Source organism: Neofelis nebulosa, chromosome 1, assembly GCF_028018385.1.
Source record: "Neofelis nebulosa isolate mNeoNeb1 chromosome 1, mNeoNeb1.pri, whole genome shotgun sequence".
Lineage (NCBI taxonomy): Eukaryota > Metazoa > Chordata > Mammalia > Carnivora > Felidae > Neofelis > Neofelis nebulosa.
Window position 1 is genome coordinate 27,334,837 of NC_080782.1, and position 18,991 is coordinate 27,353,827.

The 18,991-nt window shown below is 41.4% G+C and overlaps 1 protein-coding gene across 1 annotated transcript in view; it reads right to left on the reverse strand.

Annotated features, from left to right (window-relative positions):
* The window catches only part of ADAMTS12 (ADAM metallopeptidase with thrombospondin type 1 motif 12), a 344,768-nt gene that overhangs the window by 97,615 nt on the left and 228,162 nt on the right, over positions 1–18,991 (reverse strand). The window contains exons 8-11 of the mRNA XM_058716861.1: positions 16,050–16,193; positions 15,326–15,470; positions 4,323–4,415; positions 2,759–2,904 (exon numbers count right to left, since the gene is read on the reverse strand). Coding sequence (XP_058572844.1) covers positions 2,759–2,904; positions 4,323–4,415; positions 15,326–15,470; positions 16,050–16,193 — 528 coding nt within the window. The remainder of the gene's footprint in view (positions 1–2,758; positions 2,905–4,322; positions 4,416–15,325; positions 15,471–16,049; positions 16,194–18,991) is intronic.

Genomic DNA, 18,991 nt, shown 5'->3' on the forward strand with positions numbered 1-18,991 from the left:
GCTTATAATCTTGCTGAGGAGAAAAAAAATATCATCTATATAATAAATGAGATAAAATTTAAGAGCAATTATGTATCCCTGACTGTAAATACCACGAGAGTTTAAAGAAGGGCGAGAACAGTGGAAATAAGACTGATTGGAAAGAATTCATGGAAGAATTGTCTTGGAGAATGTTCTTAAAGAATGCATGGAAGTGGCTTCTCAAAGCAATGGCAGAAAGCATGCCAAGTGAGCAGCCTAGATGAAATCACATTCTAAAGGCACAGGAAAGTAGGACATCTGCCTAAAGTGCCCAACTGATAGCGGGAGAGCCAAGATTTAAACCCTCATCTGCCTTAATCCACAGCCTGAGCCCTCATCCACTGTGTTATATTGCCTGACCATGCAATCTAGGGGGACAGAAACCTCAAGCCTTGGCATCTGGTTCATTTCTGGTTGCAGTTGTACTTCTCATGAAGTTCTTCTTGAACAACCATGAGGTTTTCTATACCTCCTTCCCCTCCTTTCTTAATGTGGTTTGGGTAGACTTCTGTTCCTTGAACATAAAAGAGCTTTGACCAAGGCAGTTCATCATCATTGACTCCATGTTGATGGTTCTAAGAATTGTCCATGATATTAGATTGGTTTTCTATTCATGATGATGGAGTGATACTCTATGACTTAGCACCTCTCCAGTTCGTACCATCCAACAAACATCACTAAGAGCCTTTTACAAACCCAGCTGTCTTCTCACTAGGTATCTGACCAACATCAAGGATCCAGTCTCAATGTCCACTAGTCATGCTCTGACCTGAATCTGTGATCATGTTTCCATTGTCATTGTTTTCAATAAACTCAAGCAAACCAGCTACTGAGATCAAACGTGGTCACTCACCTGAGGAGACTCTATGACAAATTATGGTCTCTAAGATGGGGGTTAGAGCCATTTTCCCCATTAAGCCAAGTTAGAGATTCATCCTATAGTCCCTCAACAAAGATGTCCCTTTCTGACAACCACAGTTCACCAACCATCTAACCAAGAGGCTACAGATGAGTGGTTGCTGAAAACAGAGCACTGAAAATAGGTCCCAGAGCAAATTGCCTGCATTTCCTCATCTTTACAATGGAAATCACAATGAAGATTTTCTGTAAAAATAAAGTACTCCATTCCTGGTTTTGATTTTTTGAAGTCACAGAAATTTGCATTTAAACAAAAGCAACTTCAGGGTACCTGGATGACTCAGTCAGTTGAGAGTCCGACTCTTGATTTTGGCTCAGGTCAGGATCTCATGGTTTGTGAGTTTGAGACCCATATTGGGCTCCTCACTGACAATGTATAGCCTGTTTGGGATTCTCTTTCTCTCCCTCTCTCTCTGTCCTTCCCACACACTCTCTCTTAAAATAAATAAATAAACTTAAAAAATTTAAATAAAAGCAACTTTTATCAAAGAGTAAGATTTAAGAAAAATTTTATCCACGTTCCTCAAATATATACTTTTATGTGTGGTAAACAATAAAAATATAATAACTACTATAATATATACCATTTACTGACAGTTTAATGTAGTAGGTATTGCATTAATGTCTTTATTTATATTAACTTAATCCTTAGGAGAAATTTGTTACATATATTTATTAAATTTATGCATATATACATACAGTAATATAATTACTAATAAAAAAGGAGAAGTAATATTTGGAACTGAGATAATGAGGACACTGTAATCACATTTATAATTAGTCTTTTAAAAAGTGTGACTCTTACCCTTCAATACAGAATGAAATTCTAGGCAAAAGAAGCTTAATATATTTTTTACTTACCAGAGGCATCATATGTACACTTCTTAAAAATTTTACTTGGGGGGCGCCTGGGTGACTCAGTCGGTTAAGCGTCCGACTTTGGCTCGGGTCATGATCTAACAGTTTGTGAGTTTGAGCCCCATGTCGGGCCCTGTGCTGACAGCTCAGAGGCTGGAACCTGCTTCGGATTCTGTGTCTCCCTCTCTCTCTGCCCCACTCCCACTCGCACTCTGTCTCTGTCTCTCAAAAATGAATAAACATTAAAAAAAAATTTTTTTTAAATTTACTTGGGAACTAGTATACCGAGAAATAATGAAGTTAAGAATGTAATATATGTTTGGAAAACAAGGGAATTTAAATGTAATTCATATATAGTATCATTATACAAATTTAAAATTTGAAAGGGTTAAGCACTTTAATTAAAAAATTGAAAGCTGCTTTGTGAAATAACTTCTATGGAGCCTTTAACAGGCTAATATGGAAGTCTATGGTTATAAAATCCTTATCTAAAACATTAAAAATAATTATCTTAAAAAATGTACTATTTTATTAGTTACTTAAGGGAAGAAAATTATTTTTATAAAATTAAGCATTCATTATGATTGGAAAAGAGCTACAATCTTATTAGCAAAATTGAGTATAAGTAATCTCTCAGAGATAGAGTGATGTTATCTAGAAGGATTTAATTGCATAATCTCCTAGGGCCTTTCACATAGATGATACTTTTGAAAATGTGCTTATTTCTCCAAATGATGGAATCAGCTTACTTATCCAAGTGCTAGTAAGAACCCAGTGTCTCACCAAAATAAAATAAAACAGAACCAGTTTTCTTCCACTCTCTAAGAATCTTCTGGTTCCCTTTTGTCTTTAGGAACCCATTTTATTTCCCTTAAGAGTCTTGGGGGTCACTGACATCATGCTATCCAAGATTGGTCTCAGCACTCCCGGAAGGAAGGGAAATATTTTTGGTTAGACTTACTCAGGGTTGTTGCAGAGCCTCTCTGCACTCTGGGCTCCAGCCCCACAGGTCCTAGAACAGTGGGACCAAGGTGACCAGCGGCCCCAGCCTCCAGCAATGCTCTCTGGTTTCTTCCCTACTGTGATACATTTGCCAGCCATACACCACTAAAAAGGGAAGAGACAGGACAGGCATACATCACAAAGGTTCCCATTGCGAGCTGAGCCAAGAACCCCAGAAGTCGAAACCCAATTCTCCCTGAGCAAGCAGGCTTCCTGTGGTCACACATCATATGGAGAACAAAGAGCTCACAAAAAATTTCCCCAAGAATCTTGAGTTTTTGAATCAGAGAATGTCAGAAATTGAATGGAACTTTATGGTGTCCTATTGTAGCTAGCCAATGCTACTCAATGTTACTCAAAGTGCATGCCAGAATGTAAGTCCACACACCTCCTCCTTCACTGAGAAAGTCTTGTTATGAAAAGCAGCTCAGTATGCTTAGGAACACAGTTGCTTTGTAATGTAATTGATTGACCTTCTGCTGCAAGTCCCTTATCTTGTTACAGACCATAAGCAAACATTTTGCAGACTGACACTGTGGTTAACACTTCTCCATGTCCTCTATGGGTATTTAGTGTTCACAGCAGAGAACTCATACTCTTGCAAAAATCCACTCATTGTCAAAAACAAAAACAAAGACACTAGTTGAAGTGCTTTCTAATATCAAGAACAATTTTTGCTTTCCTGTAACTCAATTATTTCCAGTTCTAGCATTTCAAGTGGCTCAGAAAAAATTCCGTCCTCTCTCTTCAAGGCAATCCTTCAACAATTATCAGTTTAGGAAGGTGAACATACAAAAAAGAAACAAAAGAAAATGCGATTTGGTTGTTAGATGATTTGGGCATATTTTATCTGCTGCCCCCTTTTCCTCATTATTTCTGGTCACTGTGTGTTGTGACCAAGTTCTATAATTTCAGTGATGGGTCTGATGCCACTCAAGCTGCATAAAGATACCCAGTAAATGCCTAAATCTTGGGCTCACAACAAACACAACTGATTTTGGTGAGGAGCACATATTACCCTGTTCTCAAGCAGTCTGGAAGATTTCTAGCATCTGAATTCTTGGGTGTCTGGCTTTCCTGCTTAGTTAAATGGGAAGAACTCCAAGAAATGCAGTCAAATGAGATGATGAAAATGAAGAAAACCTGTGGCCCAAATCCAGCATCTTTGGAAGGAAGAAGCCACTGGCTTGCCTTCTCAATTTTTACATGGGGGGGGGGGCGGATTCCAAATGAAGGCTGATCATAAGCTCAGCAGATGTTATTGACCACAAATTCCACCGAAGTTCATCAGGGAAATTTGGGATGGATGTTTTGCAAGTGAAGTGTAGAACTGGGTCTCAGCCCTCTCTCCTCCACCGTCTCCAGTGAAGGCTCAAAAGACATCATGGAAATAAGATCCTTTCCTCTGGCTAGTCTGACTGTGTGACCTCCATTCACCCAGACAGCTGCTCTCCAGGGCCCTCTCCCTACTCCTCCCAAGAACCCACCACCCTCCCACCTTCCTTCCTCAGCCTGCCAATCACCTTCTTCTCACCACATCGTGTCCCATCTGCAGCAGCGTCCAGCTTAGAGCGACAAAAGCCTTTCACTGAGCACCACAGAGTCTGGCAGACATTCTGGAAAACAAATGTGAAACTGTACTTTTTGCATTTTCAAAACTTGCACAAAAGCATTTCTGCAATGATGGTGAACTATACACTCAAGTCACCCACAAACTTAAAATAGTGCTACTGTTGTTAGTGAGGAAGAGTGATAAAAAGTGATCATTCGAGAACTCTCAGTTCAAACTTAATTCGGATTGTGTCATCATTCACAAACACTGGTACGGTCTACTAAGTGATAAGAAAACAGGAGATAAAACACATTTCCTAAGAGTTGAGACTAATTTCTATAGGGGTGACACAGTCTCACTGACCTCAGGCAGAGTAACTGGTGACATTGGCCGTGAAAGGCCAGCGCAAACTATGAATGAAGGAATCTGATAACAAACAGCTGGTGGTTATAACTTGAGCCTGCTCACTGAAAGCAATGGAAACTATTCCACCTACAAACCTAAGCTTATTTACTTATTACTCAGAGTAGCCAGCTTGTTTTATCCTCCAGGGAGTGAAATGAGTCTCCTCCTGGAGGAGGAAGAAGGGAAGGTTGAAAGATTCTTACATGCCATCAGAAATGGCTCTACTGCTCCTATCCAACTTTTAGCCTTTCTTCTATCCACTGGTCATCCATAATTCCATCTGCTTAATTTTGCTCTAGAGTCACTGTGTTTTAAAATAAGATTTCAAGTATTTTTTTTTTAACAATTTTAGAACATTCTCAATCGTTCTCTCTCTAAACTTTGCCTTTCCTTAATTACCACTATTCTCTCCTTCTGGAACTCTTAATTGTCAGTGATGAGCCTTCCCATTCTGTCCTTTGTGTCTCAACTTCACTTTTATATTTTTTAACTCTCAATTTTCTTATATATGAAAGCTGAGAAAGTCTGGATTTCTATCAGGAAAAGACTAGCTTCTCCATCACACAGCTCTGAAAATACTTAAGTGACATGGGAAGTAGTTTTTTCAGCTCTAATTTCCAAATCTGCTGTTTAACCCAAACATGGAATTTAAAATCAATGATCATATTTTTCATTTCTAGAAGTTGTAATTATTTTTCATGTCTACCTTACAATTATCTTATAGTGTATTTTTCCTTTTCTCATATGTAGTTCTTCTTTTACGTATTAATTTTATTATCCTTACCTGAAATACTTAACCATAGTTCTTGAGGGTTTATGATCTCTCCCCCACTTAGCTATAGATGGTTTTAAATTTTGAATTAGAAGCTGGTGAATTCATCTAATCAGAAGCTTTATCTATTGGATTTTTGTGCATCTTTAGCTGAGCATTGGTTTCTCCAGGGCAGGTTTTTAATCTTTGTTTCTACCAGGCATCCCATAGATTTTGAGATCAGAAATATGTTTATCTTATATTTTTTTGGCATGGGGGTTCTCCAGCCACACAAGAGTATACATTTGAACTCTGAATCCGTATGAGGCTGGCCTATGGTAAAGTATTTTCTAGTGAGATGGTTATCCACCAGCATCACTCCCCCCTCAAAACACAAGCTGAGATAAGAGAAGCTTCTCTGCCATCTACCTTTGCTGGCGGTGGTTTCTTCTAGCCCCCTGTCTCATTGAGGCATAGCTCCTCCAGGCCCCCCAGCTTCAGGAGGGGTCTCAGTTCCAGCTCCCTGCTCTGCTCCATGTGAAGACGTCATCATCTGTTGTCACTGGATGTTAAAATCAAGGCCCTTTGATTTTTCTCTGCATCAGCCTCAGTGTGCTTATCATTCCCTTTTAGTTTTTTTCTCCCTGAGGATTTTTTTTTAAACCTTTCTTATAAGTTCATTATGCATTCATAAAGAATGATGTGCTGGGGGGAAGTTCCGGAAGATGGCGGCGTAGGAGGATGCTGGGCCCACCGCGCGTCCTGCTGATCACTTAGATTCCACCTACACCTGCCTAAAGAACCCAGAAAACCGCCAGAGGATTAGCAGAACAGAGTCTCCGGAGCCAAGCGCAGACGAGAGGCCCACGGAAGAGGGTAGGAAGGGCGGCGAGGCGGTGCGCGCTCCACGGACTGGCGGGAGGGAGCCGGGGCGGAGGGGCGGCTCGCCGGCCAAGCAGAGCCCCCGAGTCGGGCTGGCAAAAGCGGAGGGGCCGGACGGACTGTGTTCCGAGAGCAAGCTCGACTTAGCGTCTGGGAGGTCAGAAGTTAACAGCTCTGCTCAGAAAGCGGGAAGGCTGGAGGACAAAGGGAGGGAGAGCTGCTGAGCCCACGGACGGACGGCAGAGCTCAGCTTGGCGGGGAACAAAGGCGCTCGCCAGCGCCATCTCCCCCGCCCATCCCCCAGCCAAAATCCCAAAGAGAACCAGTTCCTCCCAGGGAACTTGCTCGCTCCGCGCAAACACCCAACTCTGTGCTTCTGCGGAGCCAAACCTCCAGCAGTGGATCTGACTCCCTCCCGCTGCCACAGGGCCCCTCCTGAAGTGGATCACCTAAGGAGAAGCGAGCTAAGCCTGCCCCTCCCGCCCCCGTGCACCTTGCCTACCCACCCCAGCTAATACGCCAGCTCCCCAGCACCACAAGCCTGGCAGTGTGCAAGTAGACCAGACGGGCCACACCATCCCACAGTGAATCCCGCCCCTAGGAGAGGGGAAGAGAAGGCACACACCAGTCTGACTGTGGCCCCAGCGGTGGGCTGGGGGCAGACATCAGGTCGGACTGCGGCCCCGCCCACCAACTCCAGTTATACACCACAGCACGGGGGAAGTGCCCTGCAGGTCCTCACCGCTCCAGGGACTATCCAAAATGACCAAACGGAAGAATTCCCCTCAGAAGAATCTCCAGGAAATAACAACAGCTAATGAACTGATCAAAAAGGATTTAAATAATATAACAGAAAGTGAATTTAGAATAATAGTCATAAAATTAATCGCTGGGCTTGAAAACAGTATACAGGACAGCAGAGAATCTCTTGCTACAGAGATCAAGGGACTAAGGAACAGTCACGAGGAGCTGAAAAGCGCTTTAAACGAAATGCAAAACAAAATGGAAACCACGACGGCTCGGATTGAAGAGGCAGAGGAGAGAATAGGTGAACTAGAAGATAAAGTTATGGAGAAAGAGGAAGCTGAAAGAAAGAGAGATAAAAAAATCCAGGAGTATGAGGGGAAAATTAGAGAATTAAGTGATACACTAAAAAGAAATAATATACGCATAATTGGTATCCCAGAGGAGGAAGAGAGAGGGAAAGGTGCTGAAGGGGTACTTGAAGAAATTATAGCTGAGAACTTCCCTGAACTGGGGAAGGAAAAAGGCATTGAAATCCAAGAGGCACAGAGAACTCCCTTCAGACGTAACTTGAATCGATCTTCTGCACGACATATCATAGTGAAACTGGCAAAATACAAGGATAAAGAGAAGATTCTGAAAGCAGCAAGGGATAAACGTGCCCTCACATATAAAGGGAGACCTATAAGACTCGTGACTGATCTCTCCTTTGAAACTTGGCAGGCCAGAAAGGCTTGGCACGATATCTTCAGTGTGCTAAACAGAAAAAATATGCAGCCGAGAATCCTTTATCCAGCAAGTCTGTCATTTAGAATAGAAGGAGAGATAAAGGTCTTCCCAAACAAACAAAAACTGAAGGAATTTGTCACCACGAAACCAGCCCTACAAGAGATCCTAAGGGGGATCCTGTGAGACAAAGTACCAGAGACATCACTACAAGCATAAAACATACAGACATCACAATGACTCTAAACCCGTATCTTTCTATAATAACACTGAATGTAAATGGATTAAATGCGCCAACCAAAAGACATAGGGTATCAGAATGGATAAAAAAACAAGACCCATCTATTTGCTGTCTACAAGAGACTCATTTGAGATCTGAGGACACCTTTAGATTGAGAGTGAGGGGATGGAGAACTATTTATCATGCTACTGGAAGCCAAAAGAAAGCTGGAGTAGCCATACTTATATCAGACAAACTAGACTTTAAATTAAAGGCTGTAACAAGAGATGAAGAAGGGCATTATATAATAATTACAGGGTCTATCCATCAGGAAGAGCTAACAATTATAAATGTCTATGCGCCAAATACCGGAGCCCCCAGATATATAAAACAGTTACTCATAAACATAAGCAACCTTATTGATAAGAATGTGATCATTGCAGGGGACTTTAACACCCCACTTACAGAAATGGATAGATCATCTAGACACACAGTCAATAAAGAAACAAGGGCCCTGAATGATACATTGGATCAGATGGACTTGACAGATATATTTAGAACTCTGCATCCCAAAGCAACAGAATATACTTTCTTCTCGAGTGCACATGGAACATTCTCCAAGATAGATCATATACTGGGTCACAAAACAGCCCTTCATAAGTTTACAAGAATTGAAATTATACCATGCATACTTTCAGACCACAATGCTATGAAGCTTGAAATCAACCACAGGAAAAAGTCTGGAAAACCTCCAAAAGCATGGAGGTTAAAGAACACCCTACTAACGAATGAGTGGGTCAACCAGGCAATTAGAGAAGAAATTAAAAAATATATGGAAACAAACGAAAATGAAAATACAACAGTCCAAACGCTTTGGGACGCAGCAAAGGCAGTCCTGAGAGGAAAATACATTGCAATCCAGGCCTATCTCAAGAAACAAGAAAAATCCCAAATACAAAATCTAACAGCACACCTAAAGGAAATAGAAGCAGAACAGCAAAGGCAGCCTAAACCCAGCAGAAGAAGAGAAATCATAAAGATCAGAGCAGAAATAAACAATATAGAATCTAAAAAAACTGTAGAGCAGATCAACGAAACCAAGAGTTGGTTTTTTGAAAAAATAAACAAAATTGACAAACCTCTAGCCAGGCTTCTCAAAAAGAAAAGGGAGATGACCCAAATAGATAAAATCATGAATGAAAATGGAATTATTACAACCAATCCCTCAGAGATACAAACAATTATCAGGGAATACTATGAAAAATTATATGCCAACAAATTGGACAACCTGGAAGAAATGGACAAATTCCTAAACACCCACACTCTTCCAAAACTCAATCAGGAGGAAATAGAAAGCTTGAACAGACCCATAACCAGCGAAGAAATTGAATCGGTTATCAAAAATCTCCCAACAAATAAGAGTCCAGGACCAGATGGCTTCCCAGGGGAGTTCTACCAGACGTTTAAGGCAGAGATAATACCTATCCTTCTCAAGCTATTCTAAGAAATAGAAAGGGAAGGAAAACTTCCAGACTCATTCTATGAAGCCAGTATTACTTTGATTCCTAAACCAGACAGACACCCAGTAAAAAAAGAGAACTACAGGCCAATATCCCTCATGAATATGGATGCAAAAATTCTCAATAAGATACTAGCAAATCGAATTCAACAGCATATAAAAAGAATTATTCACCATGATCAAGTGGGATTCATTCCTGGGATGCAGGGCTGGTTCAACATTCGCAAATCGATCAACGTGATACATCACATTAACAAAAAAAAAGAGAAGAACCATATGATCCTGTCAATCGATGCAGAAAAGGCCTTTGACAAAATCCAGCACCCTTTCTTAATAAAAACCCTTGAGAAAGTTGGGATAGAAGGAACATACTTAAAGATCATAAAAGCCATTTATGAAAAGCCCACAGCTAACATCATCCTCAATGGGGAAAAACTGAGAGCTTTTTCCCTGAGATCAGGAACACGACAGGGATGCCCACTCTCACCGCTGTTGTTTAATATAGTGCTGGAAGTTCTAGCATCAGCAATCAGACAACAAAAGGAAATCAAAGGCATCCAAATTGGCAAAGATGAAGTCAAGCTTTCGCTTTTTGCAGATGACATGATATTATACATGCAAAATCCGATAGACTCCACCAAAAGTCTGCTAGAACTGATACATGAATTCAGCAAAGTTGCAGGATACAAAATCAATGCACAGAAATCAGTTGCATTCTTATACACTAACAATGAAGCAACAGAAAGACAAATAAAGAAACTGATCCCATTCACAATTGCACCAAGAAGCATAAAATACCTAGGAATAAATCTAACCAAAGATGTAAAAGATCTGTATGCTGAAAACTATAGAAAGCTTATGCAGGTAATTGAAGAAGATATAAAGAAATGGAAAGACATTCCCTGCTCATGGATTGGAAGAATAAATATTGTCAAAATGTCAATACTACCCAAAGCTATCTACACATTCAATGCAATCCCAATCAAAATTGCACCAGCATTCTTCTCGAAACTAGAACAAGCAATCCTAAAATTCATATGGAACCACCAAAGGCCCCGAATAGCCAAAGTAATTTTGAAGAAGAAGACCAAAGCAGGAGGCATCACAATCCCAGACTTTAGCCTCTACTACAAAGCTGTCATCATCAAGACAGCATGGTATTGGCATAAAAACAGACACATAGACCAATGGAATCGAATAGAAACCCCAGAACTAGACCCACAAACGTATGGCCAACTCATTTTTGACAAAGCAGGAAAGAACATCCAATGGAAAAAAGACAGTCTCTTTAACAAGTGGTGCTGGGAGAACTGGACAGCAACATGCAGAAGGTTGAAACTAGACCACTTTCTCACACCATTCACAAAAATAAACTCAAAATGGATAAAGGACCTGAATGTGAGACAGGAAACCATCAAAACCTTAGAGGAGAAAGCAGGAAAAGACCTCTCTGACCTCAGCCGTAGCAATCTCTTACTCGGCACATCCCCAAAGGCAAGGGAATTAAAAGCAAAAGTGAATTACTGGGACCTTATGAAGATAAAAAGCTTCTGCACAGCAAAGGAAACAACCAACAAAACTAAAAGGCAACCAACGGAATGAGAAAAGATATTTGCAAATGACACATCGGACAAAGGGCTAGTATCCAAAATCTATAAAGAGCTCATCAAACTCCACACCCGAAAAACAAATAACCCAGTGAAGAAATGGGCAGAAAACATGAATAGACACTTCTCTAAAGAAGACATCCGGATGGCCAACAGGCACATGAAAAGATGTTCAACGTCGCTCCTCATCAGGGAAATACAAATCAAAACCACACTCAGATACCACCTCACGCCAGTCAGAGTGGCCAAAATGAAGAAATCAGGAGACTATAGATGCTGGAGAGGATGTGGAGAGACGGGAACCCTCTTGCACTGTTGGTGGGAATGCAAATTGGTGCAGCCGCTCTGGAAAGCAGTGTGGAGATTCCTCAGAAAATTAAAAATAGACCTACCCTATGACCCAGCAATAGCACTGCTAGGAATTTATCCAAGGGATACAGGAGTACTGATGCATAGGGGCACTTGTACCCCAATGTTTATAGCAGCACTCTCAACAATAGCCAAATTATGGAAAGAGCCTAAATGTCCATCAACTGATGAATGGATAAAGAAATTGTGGTTTATATACACAATGGAATACTACGTGGCAATGAGAAAAAATGAAATATGGCCTTTTGTAGCAACGTGGATGGAACTGGAGAGTGTGATGCTAAGTGAAATAAGCCATACAGAGAAAGACAGATACCATATGGTTTCACTCTTATGTGGATCCTGAGAAACGTAACAGAAACCCATGGGGGAGGGGAAGGGAAAAAAAAAAAAAAGAGGTTAGAGTGGGAGAAAGCCAAAGCATAAGAGACTGTTAAAAACTGAGAACAAACTGAGGGTTGATGGGGGGTGGGAGGGAGGGCAGGGTGGGTGATGGGTATTGAGGAGGGCACCTTTTGGGATGAGCACTGGGTGTTGTATGGAAACCAATTTGACAGTAAATTTCATATATTAAAAAAAAAAAAAATAAATAAATAAATAAATAAATTAAAAAAAAAAAAAAAAAAAGAATGATGTGCTGGGTAAAGAGTACCCAAGAACTCCCTGTACTATTTTTCTAACTTTTTTTGAGTTGCAAGCTTTCAAGATAAAAAAAAAAAAAAGTTATAATAAAAGAGGATGAAGCTGTATTCTCTGGTATTTTAGGTGTTTTTTTTTTTTTTAATTTAAAAGGATTAGGTTATCTTGGCTGCAATATGCAGGGATCTGAAGTCTTCATTCATTTATCTCAAGCCTTCATTCTATTATCCATTTATCTATGTCCTAGGCCCTGCTAAATGTGAGGAAGAAAAGCTCCCTCAGAGAGCTTACATAAAGTAGGGGAGGGTACAGACAACTAGAAAGCAGCTACAGGGGTGCCTGGGTGGCTCAGTTGGTTAAGCGCCTGACTTTGGCTCAGGTCATGATCTCATGGTTCCTGTGTTTGAACCCCATGTGGAGCTCTAACCTGACAGCTCAGAGCTGAGAGCTGCTTCCGATTCACTATCTCCCTCGCTCTCTGCCCTTCCCCCATTCATACTCTGTCTCTCTCTCAAAAATAAATAAACATTAAAAAAATATTTTTAAGCAACTACAATATAGTCTAACAAAGTCTTTGTTCAAGAAAATACAGAATAAAATGTGAAATGATATTTAAGCTGATACCTAAAGAATGAATAGGAGGGGTGGTGCACAGGAACCAGAGCTCTGGAGGTGGTAGAGAACGCACAGCACTTTCAGGGAATGAGATTGTTTGGTATATGAATAAACACAGAGTATAAAACAGTAACTGACCAGAGATAGCCAGAGTGGTCTGTTTCTAGTAAACCACAGGATACCCTGAAAACTCCTTACCTTTGTAAAACATATAAAATTGTGGATAAAATATTTTAAATATTTTAAATGCATTCCTGAGTTGGCAAGACAGTAAGAGATATCCTCAGAGGCTAAACATGTAGCAGAAATGTTGAGCATCTAGAGATACAAACCTGGCACTTAGGTTATAATTTTAATGGTCACCTGAGTACTGGTGACAATGACCTGGGCCTGTGTAGCATGGGAAGTTGGACTGGAGACCTCAGAAAGACCATAACCCCAAAGGACTAGCTCTTGCATGAAAGGATGGACTAAAAGAAACCTGGGGACACAACCGAAAAATCTGTCTGTTTTGACCCTAACTCTAGAAGAAATAGTAAATGTTCCCCCTGAGATTTTGTAACCACGACCCATGTAGTTGCATAACATCCAACCGATAATTTATTTTAACTAATCCCAAATCCTCTCTGGAAGAATATGAGCCTTAAGGAATAACCTGATATGAAGTTTCACAACCAAGAACTCACAATAAAACAAAAATCAAGAAAAGGAAATAATCTATAATAAGCAAGACATAGAAGAAATCCCAAATAGGAAAAATAGACCCACGTAGACTCTGGACATTGGAATTATCCAACATAAACTGCAAAATAAATGTCTCAAATATGATTAAAAAACAAAAGATCATATTGAAAGCCTGAATTAGAAACAAGAAACTATAACAGTTAGAAAAAACTTAGAAAAATAACCAACAGACTGTCACAAGTAAAAAAAAAATACCATCAATGAAATTAAAATTTCAATAGAAAGGTTAAAAAGAGAAGTAGATGTGTCTGAAGAGAGAACTCGTGAGTCAAAAGAAAAAGAAATCACACAAACTGCAGAGACAAAAAATATGAAGGCAGGATCCCAAGATATGGAAGATTAGTGATTAAGACCAACATACATGCAACTGGAATTCTAGGTTAGAGAATAGAGAATCAAAACAATATTGTAAGAGATAAGGCCAAAGAACAAGAGATAGGATGATTCCTGAGGCCCCTTTGAAGCCATTTTAGAGAATTTAAACTTTATTGTAGGAAATGGGGAGACTGAAATATTTTATTGAGAGGAACACAATCCAATTTCCATTTATAAAGGTCATTTTGGCTGTATTTGGGGAGATGGATTAGAGTTGAGGGAGGTTGTTCAACTCCAGGAAAGGAGACCCATCAAAGACCTACTTCAGCCACCTAGGAATAGATGGATTTTTTTTAGAGATATTTAGGAAGTAGAATTGGCATAACTTGGTAACCATTTAGGAGTGAGGCATGAGGGATTTCTGTCCCAACTTTCCCTTCTCTATTGAGTCTTGCCCATTCTGTTTAAGCACAGTTATTTACTTCCTCTTCAAAGGTCTTTTTACATGTCTCTTTTTGTGTTATCTCATTGTATTGAAACTGTTTTGTCTGCTTCCTCCACCAGAGCACAAGCTCCTTAAGGTGAGAGAGAATTTATTCCATTAATTTTTGAGGGCTTATTTTTTACCTTTTATTCACTAACAGCACAGAATCTGGGGACAGTTGAATGCGTCTTGCCTTGCCCATGTCTATGTGTTAACACTGGTAACTTCACATGACAAGGGATGCACTCAGAGAATAGGTAAGGTTCAGATCACAAAGGAATGCCACACATAGGAGCTGGGGCTTTATCCCATGGTCAATGATCCCTAACAGTGGAGCAGAGCCATGGTTAGTTCCATGTTTTTTTGAAATAACCTGAGCAACAATTTGAATGGAGGACAGACTGGGTAGGAGGCAATTACAGTTGCAAGGAGAGAAGATGAGAGACTGAATCAAAACAGTACAGTGGGAATGAAGACGACAGGACAAAGCCACAAACTCTTTAGGAGGTTAAATGTCAGGGCTTGATTTACTAGATGGATAATAAAAATAAAGGAGATGAATGAATTGGGATGAATCTAATTCCTACTTGGCATCTGGGGTTTCTCTACACCAGATGGGAAATTCAGGAAAGGGAGCAACTTTAGGTTGCTACAGAGTCTTCAGGTGTAGAATCGCCGTGATTCCTGAAAATCACTACAAAATTTTCTTCACCACCACCCACTTGCACAGGATTGCTATCTCCATAGAATACCAAGGAGGCTGGGTCAAGGAATGTAAATGACCCCCAGCTTCACACCTTCTGCCTTACAAACACTTTGCCATGAACAGAAGGTTTCCATTTCTGTGTCTGGCTCTTCAGATTACCAAATAGTTCCCTGGCCCTTCCTTCAGCATGCTAGAGCCCTTAAACTCCATGCATAGCCACCAGATGCACCAAGATACCCAACACTTACTTCTACTTCCTGGCAGAAGGTGGCATTGGGGCCATACTGCAGCTGGCATTGATGATGAACATCATAGATCACTCCAGGAGCAATGACCTTGGACTTCAAGCCTTTCTTCTGGGGCATGTCATCGAGACAGAACCCCCAGCCTCGACTAAAATGAAAACAAGTTAACAGAAATGAGAACAGTTGCTTATGATCTCCTTCGTCTTTAGTCTTTCATTCAACAGAAACTTCCATCCCTGTAGTTTACTCTTTGTCCTTCAAGACAGCTTTATTTCCACAAGGCACAGAACCCTCTAGGCCCAAGATGGGAATGGCCTAAAAGGAACTGCAAATCACACCCCACACGATTACTTCAGGTATGGGCCAGGAAATACAAGCAGTAGAACAGTAGTAAATCATCAGAGGGATTTCCATGATCAATTATAACATAAGTCCTAGTTGTGCCGGCCAGTTTCCAGGGACTTAACACACACTCAGATCATAAAGAGTCACCGTGAGCAGAAGCAAGCAAGGGGATAGGATGTTCACCTGGCTGTGGCTGGAAGGCAGGACCCACCTACATCTCAGGGTCAGAAAGCAGAAGTGAAATCCACCCCTTCTGATGCCACCTGATACTATGACCTGTGAGAGGCACTGAGACTTTTCCAGGGCCCAGGCAACAAACTCAGACTGACTTCCAGTTTAAGGAGACCCAAGTGCAGCTGTCCTGAAAGGCGCTGTCACTTACTCCAGGAAGCGGGTGATATACTCCTTGCTGCACTTGGACCACGTCAGTGGGGTGGGATTGTACTGGAGCTGGCGGGACATGATGTATGGGTGCCTGCCCACGGGCTCACAGTCATTTTCCTTCCCGTCATGCTGGATGCCGAAGCTGCAGGAGGGCACAAAGCACAAGAACATTAAGGAGGCTGGCATGAAATAGAAAACCACAGTTTCTCCAAGGTGAAAATAACCCACCGAGAGCCACTTTTGTACAGAATGCATGTGTTTACCAAGTGGGACTGTGAAGGTGGAGAGGGATATTTTGAGCACGTCTTGGCCTCAAATATGCAACCATGGGAACCATGCAGCCAATTCCAAAACTTCTCTTTGGCTAGAAGCTCCCAGTTTGGCTTTCTAGGAGTCTGGAGTCAGGAAGGTAAACCCTGCCTTCAGCAATCTTCTGCCTCCTGCTTTCGTAACCACAGCTCAAAACCCCCAAACCTTCATCCTCCCTTTTCATCATCGTTTGAGGAAGAGCATGAAAGGGTAAGCTTATGGGAGACTTTGTCAAAGGCCACAAGCTGTGAGTGACTGTATTTCTTTCGAGTCTTGTCATGGGAGTTCTCCAGTATCTGAGACATCTGGGAGACTTCACAGCCCAGTGATTAGAGCAGGGTTTTTGAAGACAGATGATCTGGACTCGCATTCCAGTTCTGTCACTTCGTGATCTGGGAGTTACTGAAATGGGTTCAGCTTCAGTTTCCTCTCCTGGAAAGTGCAGAGGTCTTCACTGTGCTAGGGTCAGATCTGAATGGATGAGTCTGAAAACCCCTTGGCAAGTGCCTGGCATATAATAAGGGCTCTGTGAATGACAGGAATCCCTTATTGTTGCTTTTATCCTTGTCTAGCTTATTTCCCTTTTCTAGATGAGGAAGCTCAGAGTTTGAGACTTTTCGAAAGTCCCACAGCTAGTTAGTGGCAAGAGTAGGTCTGCAGCTCGCCCTGCTGTTGTAGTGTTCTTACCCAGGCCTTGCTCAGCCTGCTCCCTGGTCCTCCCACTGCCAGGGCTGACCAGGTAAAGCAGCCCTGAATGACCCAGAAGAGCTTGTCCGGCATGGCAGGGGTGCCTGGGTTGGAAGCAGACTCAGAAGTCCGTTTATAAGTTGAGTCCTCAGGATCAGCCCAATATGCCATCAGAGGTCCCCACAAGAACTCTGTCCACTGGGATCTGCTTACAACAGGCATACGTGCAACCCAGAGATGTTGGCTCAACTCTCCAAATCTGAACAGGGGAAAGTAGGACCTTTTACTCGGCGAGTGAAATTCAGCCCATCTGACAGGGAAGCTCATATGCAACTTTACTAAAATCTCCTGATCAACATTAGTGACTCTTACAGAAAATAGTCTCTGGGGGCTTTAGAGATTTCTTGTATTTTGCTTAATGCATTATGATGTTATCAACTTACTTACAGACTCCGATCACATTCCACATGAATACAAAATTCACAAAGGACTCAGAGAATTAATCTGCAAAACTCTTATCACCCAGCCACAAAGAATGCGATTCAATGAAAGCTTTCTTCCCAAGCAGGTCTTCCCTATGCTGTTGCAAATCCATTCTTATCTAGCTCATGAAGTACTCCACAAGTTCACCTGCGGAATAATTAGTAAGAACCCTAAACTGCAAGCATGGTTCAAAAATATGCATGAATCATGGTTTTTCCAGCACTGGATATTCTTTTTTTTTTTTTTTTTTTCAACGTTTTTTATTTATTTTTGGGACAGAGAGAGACAGAGCATGAACGGGGGAGGGGCAGAGAGAGAGGGAGACACAGAATCGGAAACAGGCTCTAGGCTCCGAGCCATCAGCCCAGAGCCTGACGCGGGGCTCGAACTCACGGACCGCGAGATCGTGACCTGGCTGAAGTCGGACGCTTAACCGACTGCGCCACCCAGGCGCCCCCAGCACTGGATATTCTAATACAAGAAGACATATTGCTGGATCTTATACACAGGGGCGAGTCACACCTACAGTCAAAATATATCAGTTCCCCCGAAGCTCATTTTGTTCCATCTAAAGTTTCTAATGCATTAGGATTTCCCCCCTCCAGCTTCATCACCCCTCTCTTCCCCCATCTTATGAGATAAAAGCAGTGCTACTGAAAATGTCCCTCTGGACTGTGTCTACTAGGTCTAAATGGGTGGAATGCTCCTGCCACATGGGAACAGAGGGTCAATGAGAAGTGAAGGCCAAGGAAAGCACATGGGGTCATAGGGATGGAAGGTTTGCCTCCAGGAAGTTACTTTCTAGCAGATGGGATGGACACTGAAGAGCAATTTGGAGGACAGAGCCGTCTACAGGCTCAAACAACTTCCTGGGCTGTTGGATTGGCCTGCTTTACCTCATGCTTCAGTTTCAACCCCTGTTACATGAGTTTGCCAAATTACAGATGTGAAATAGCAATTAATTCATTACCTGGGTTTCGGGGTATCCTTTGATGGAAAAGATCCATTCCTTGCCTTTTATTATTCATTTTTTAAGTATAGTTAACACAATGTGACATTAGTTTCAAGTATCCAACGTAGTCATTTGACAGGTTTATACTTAAGCTGTGTTCACAAGTGTAGCTATACCATCAGCTGTCCTGATACAACGCTATTACAATATCATTGATTCTATTACCTATGTGCTGCCTTTCATTCCTGTGATTTATTATTCATTTTATGGTGGAGAAGTAATGGCAGAGAACAAAAACCTCAAAAATATGATTGTGAGCTTTTAAAACCCATTTAGGGAATACCAATTTCACACATTTAACATGCAAAGGTCTGTAATGAAATATATCATGATCTAGAAGCGGGGGAGATATACTGGGTGAATGTTGCCTTTTAAGTGTTCATCTATATTGTTATATTTTCATTACTTAAAAGTGAAGGATGCTAGGTCTCAAATAAGTTTTTCAATTT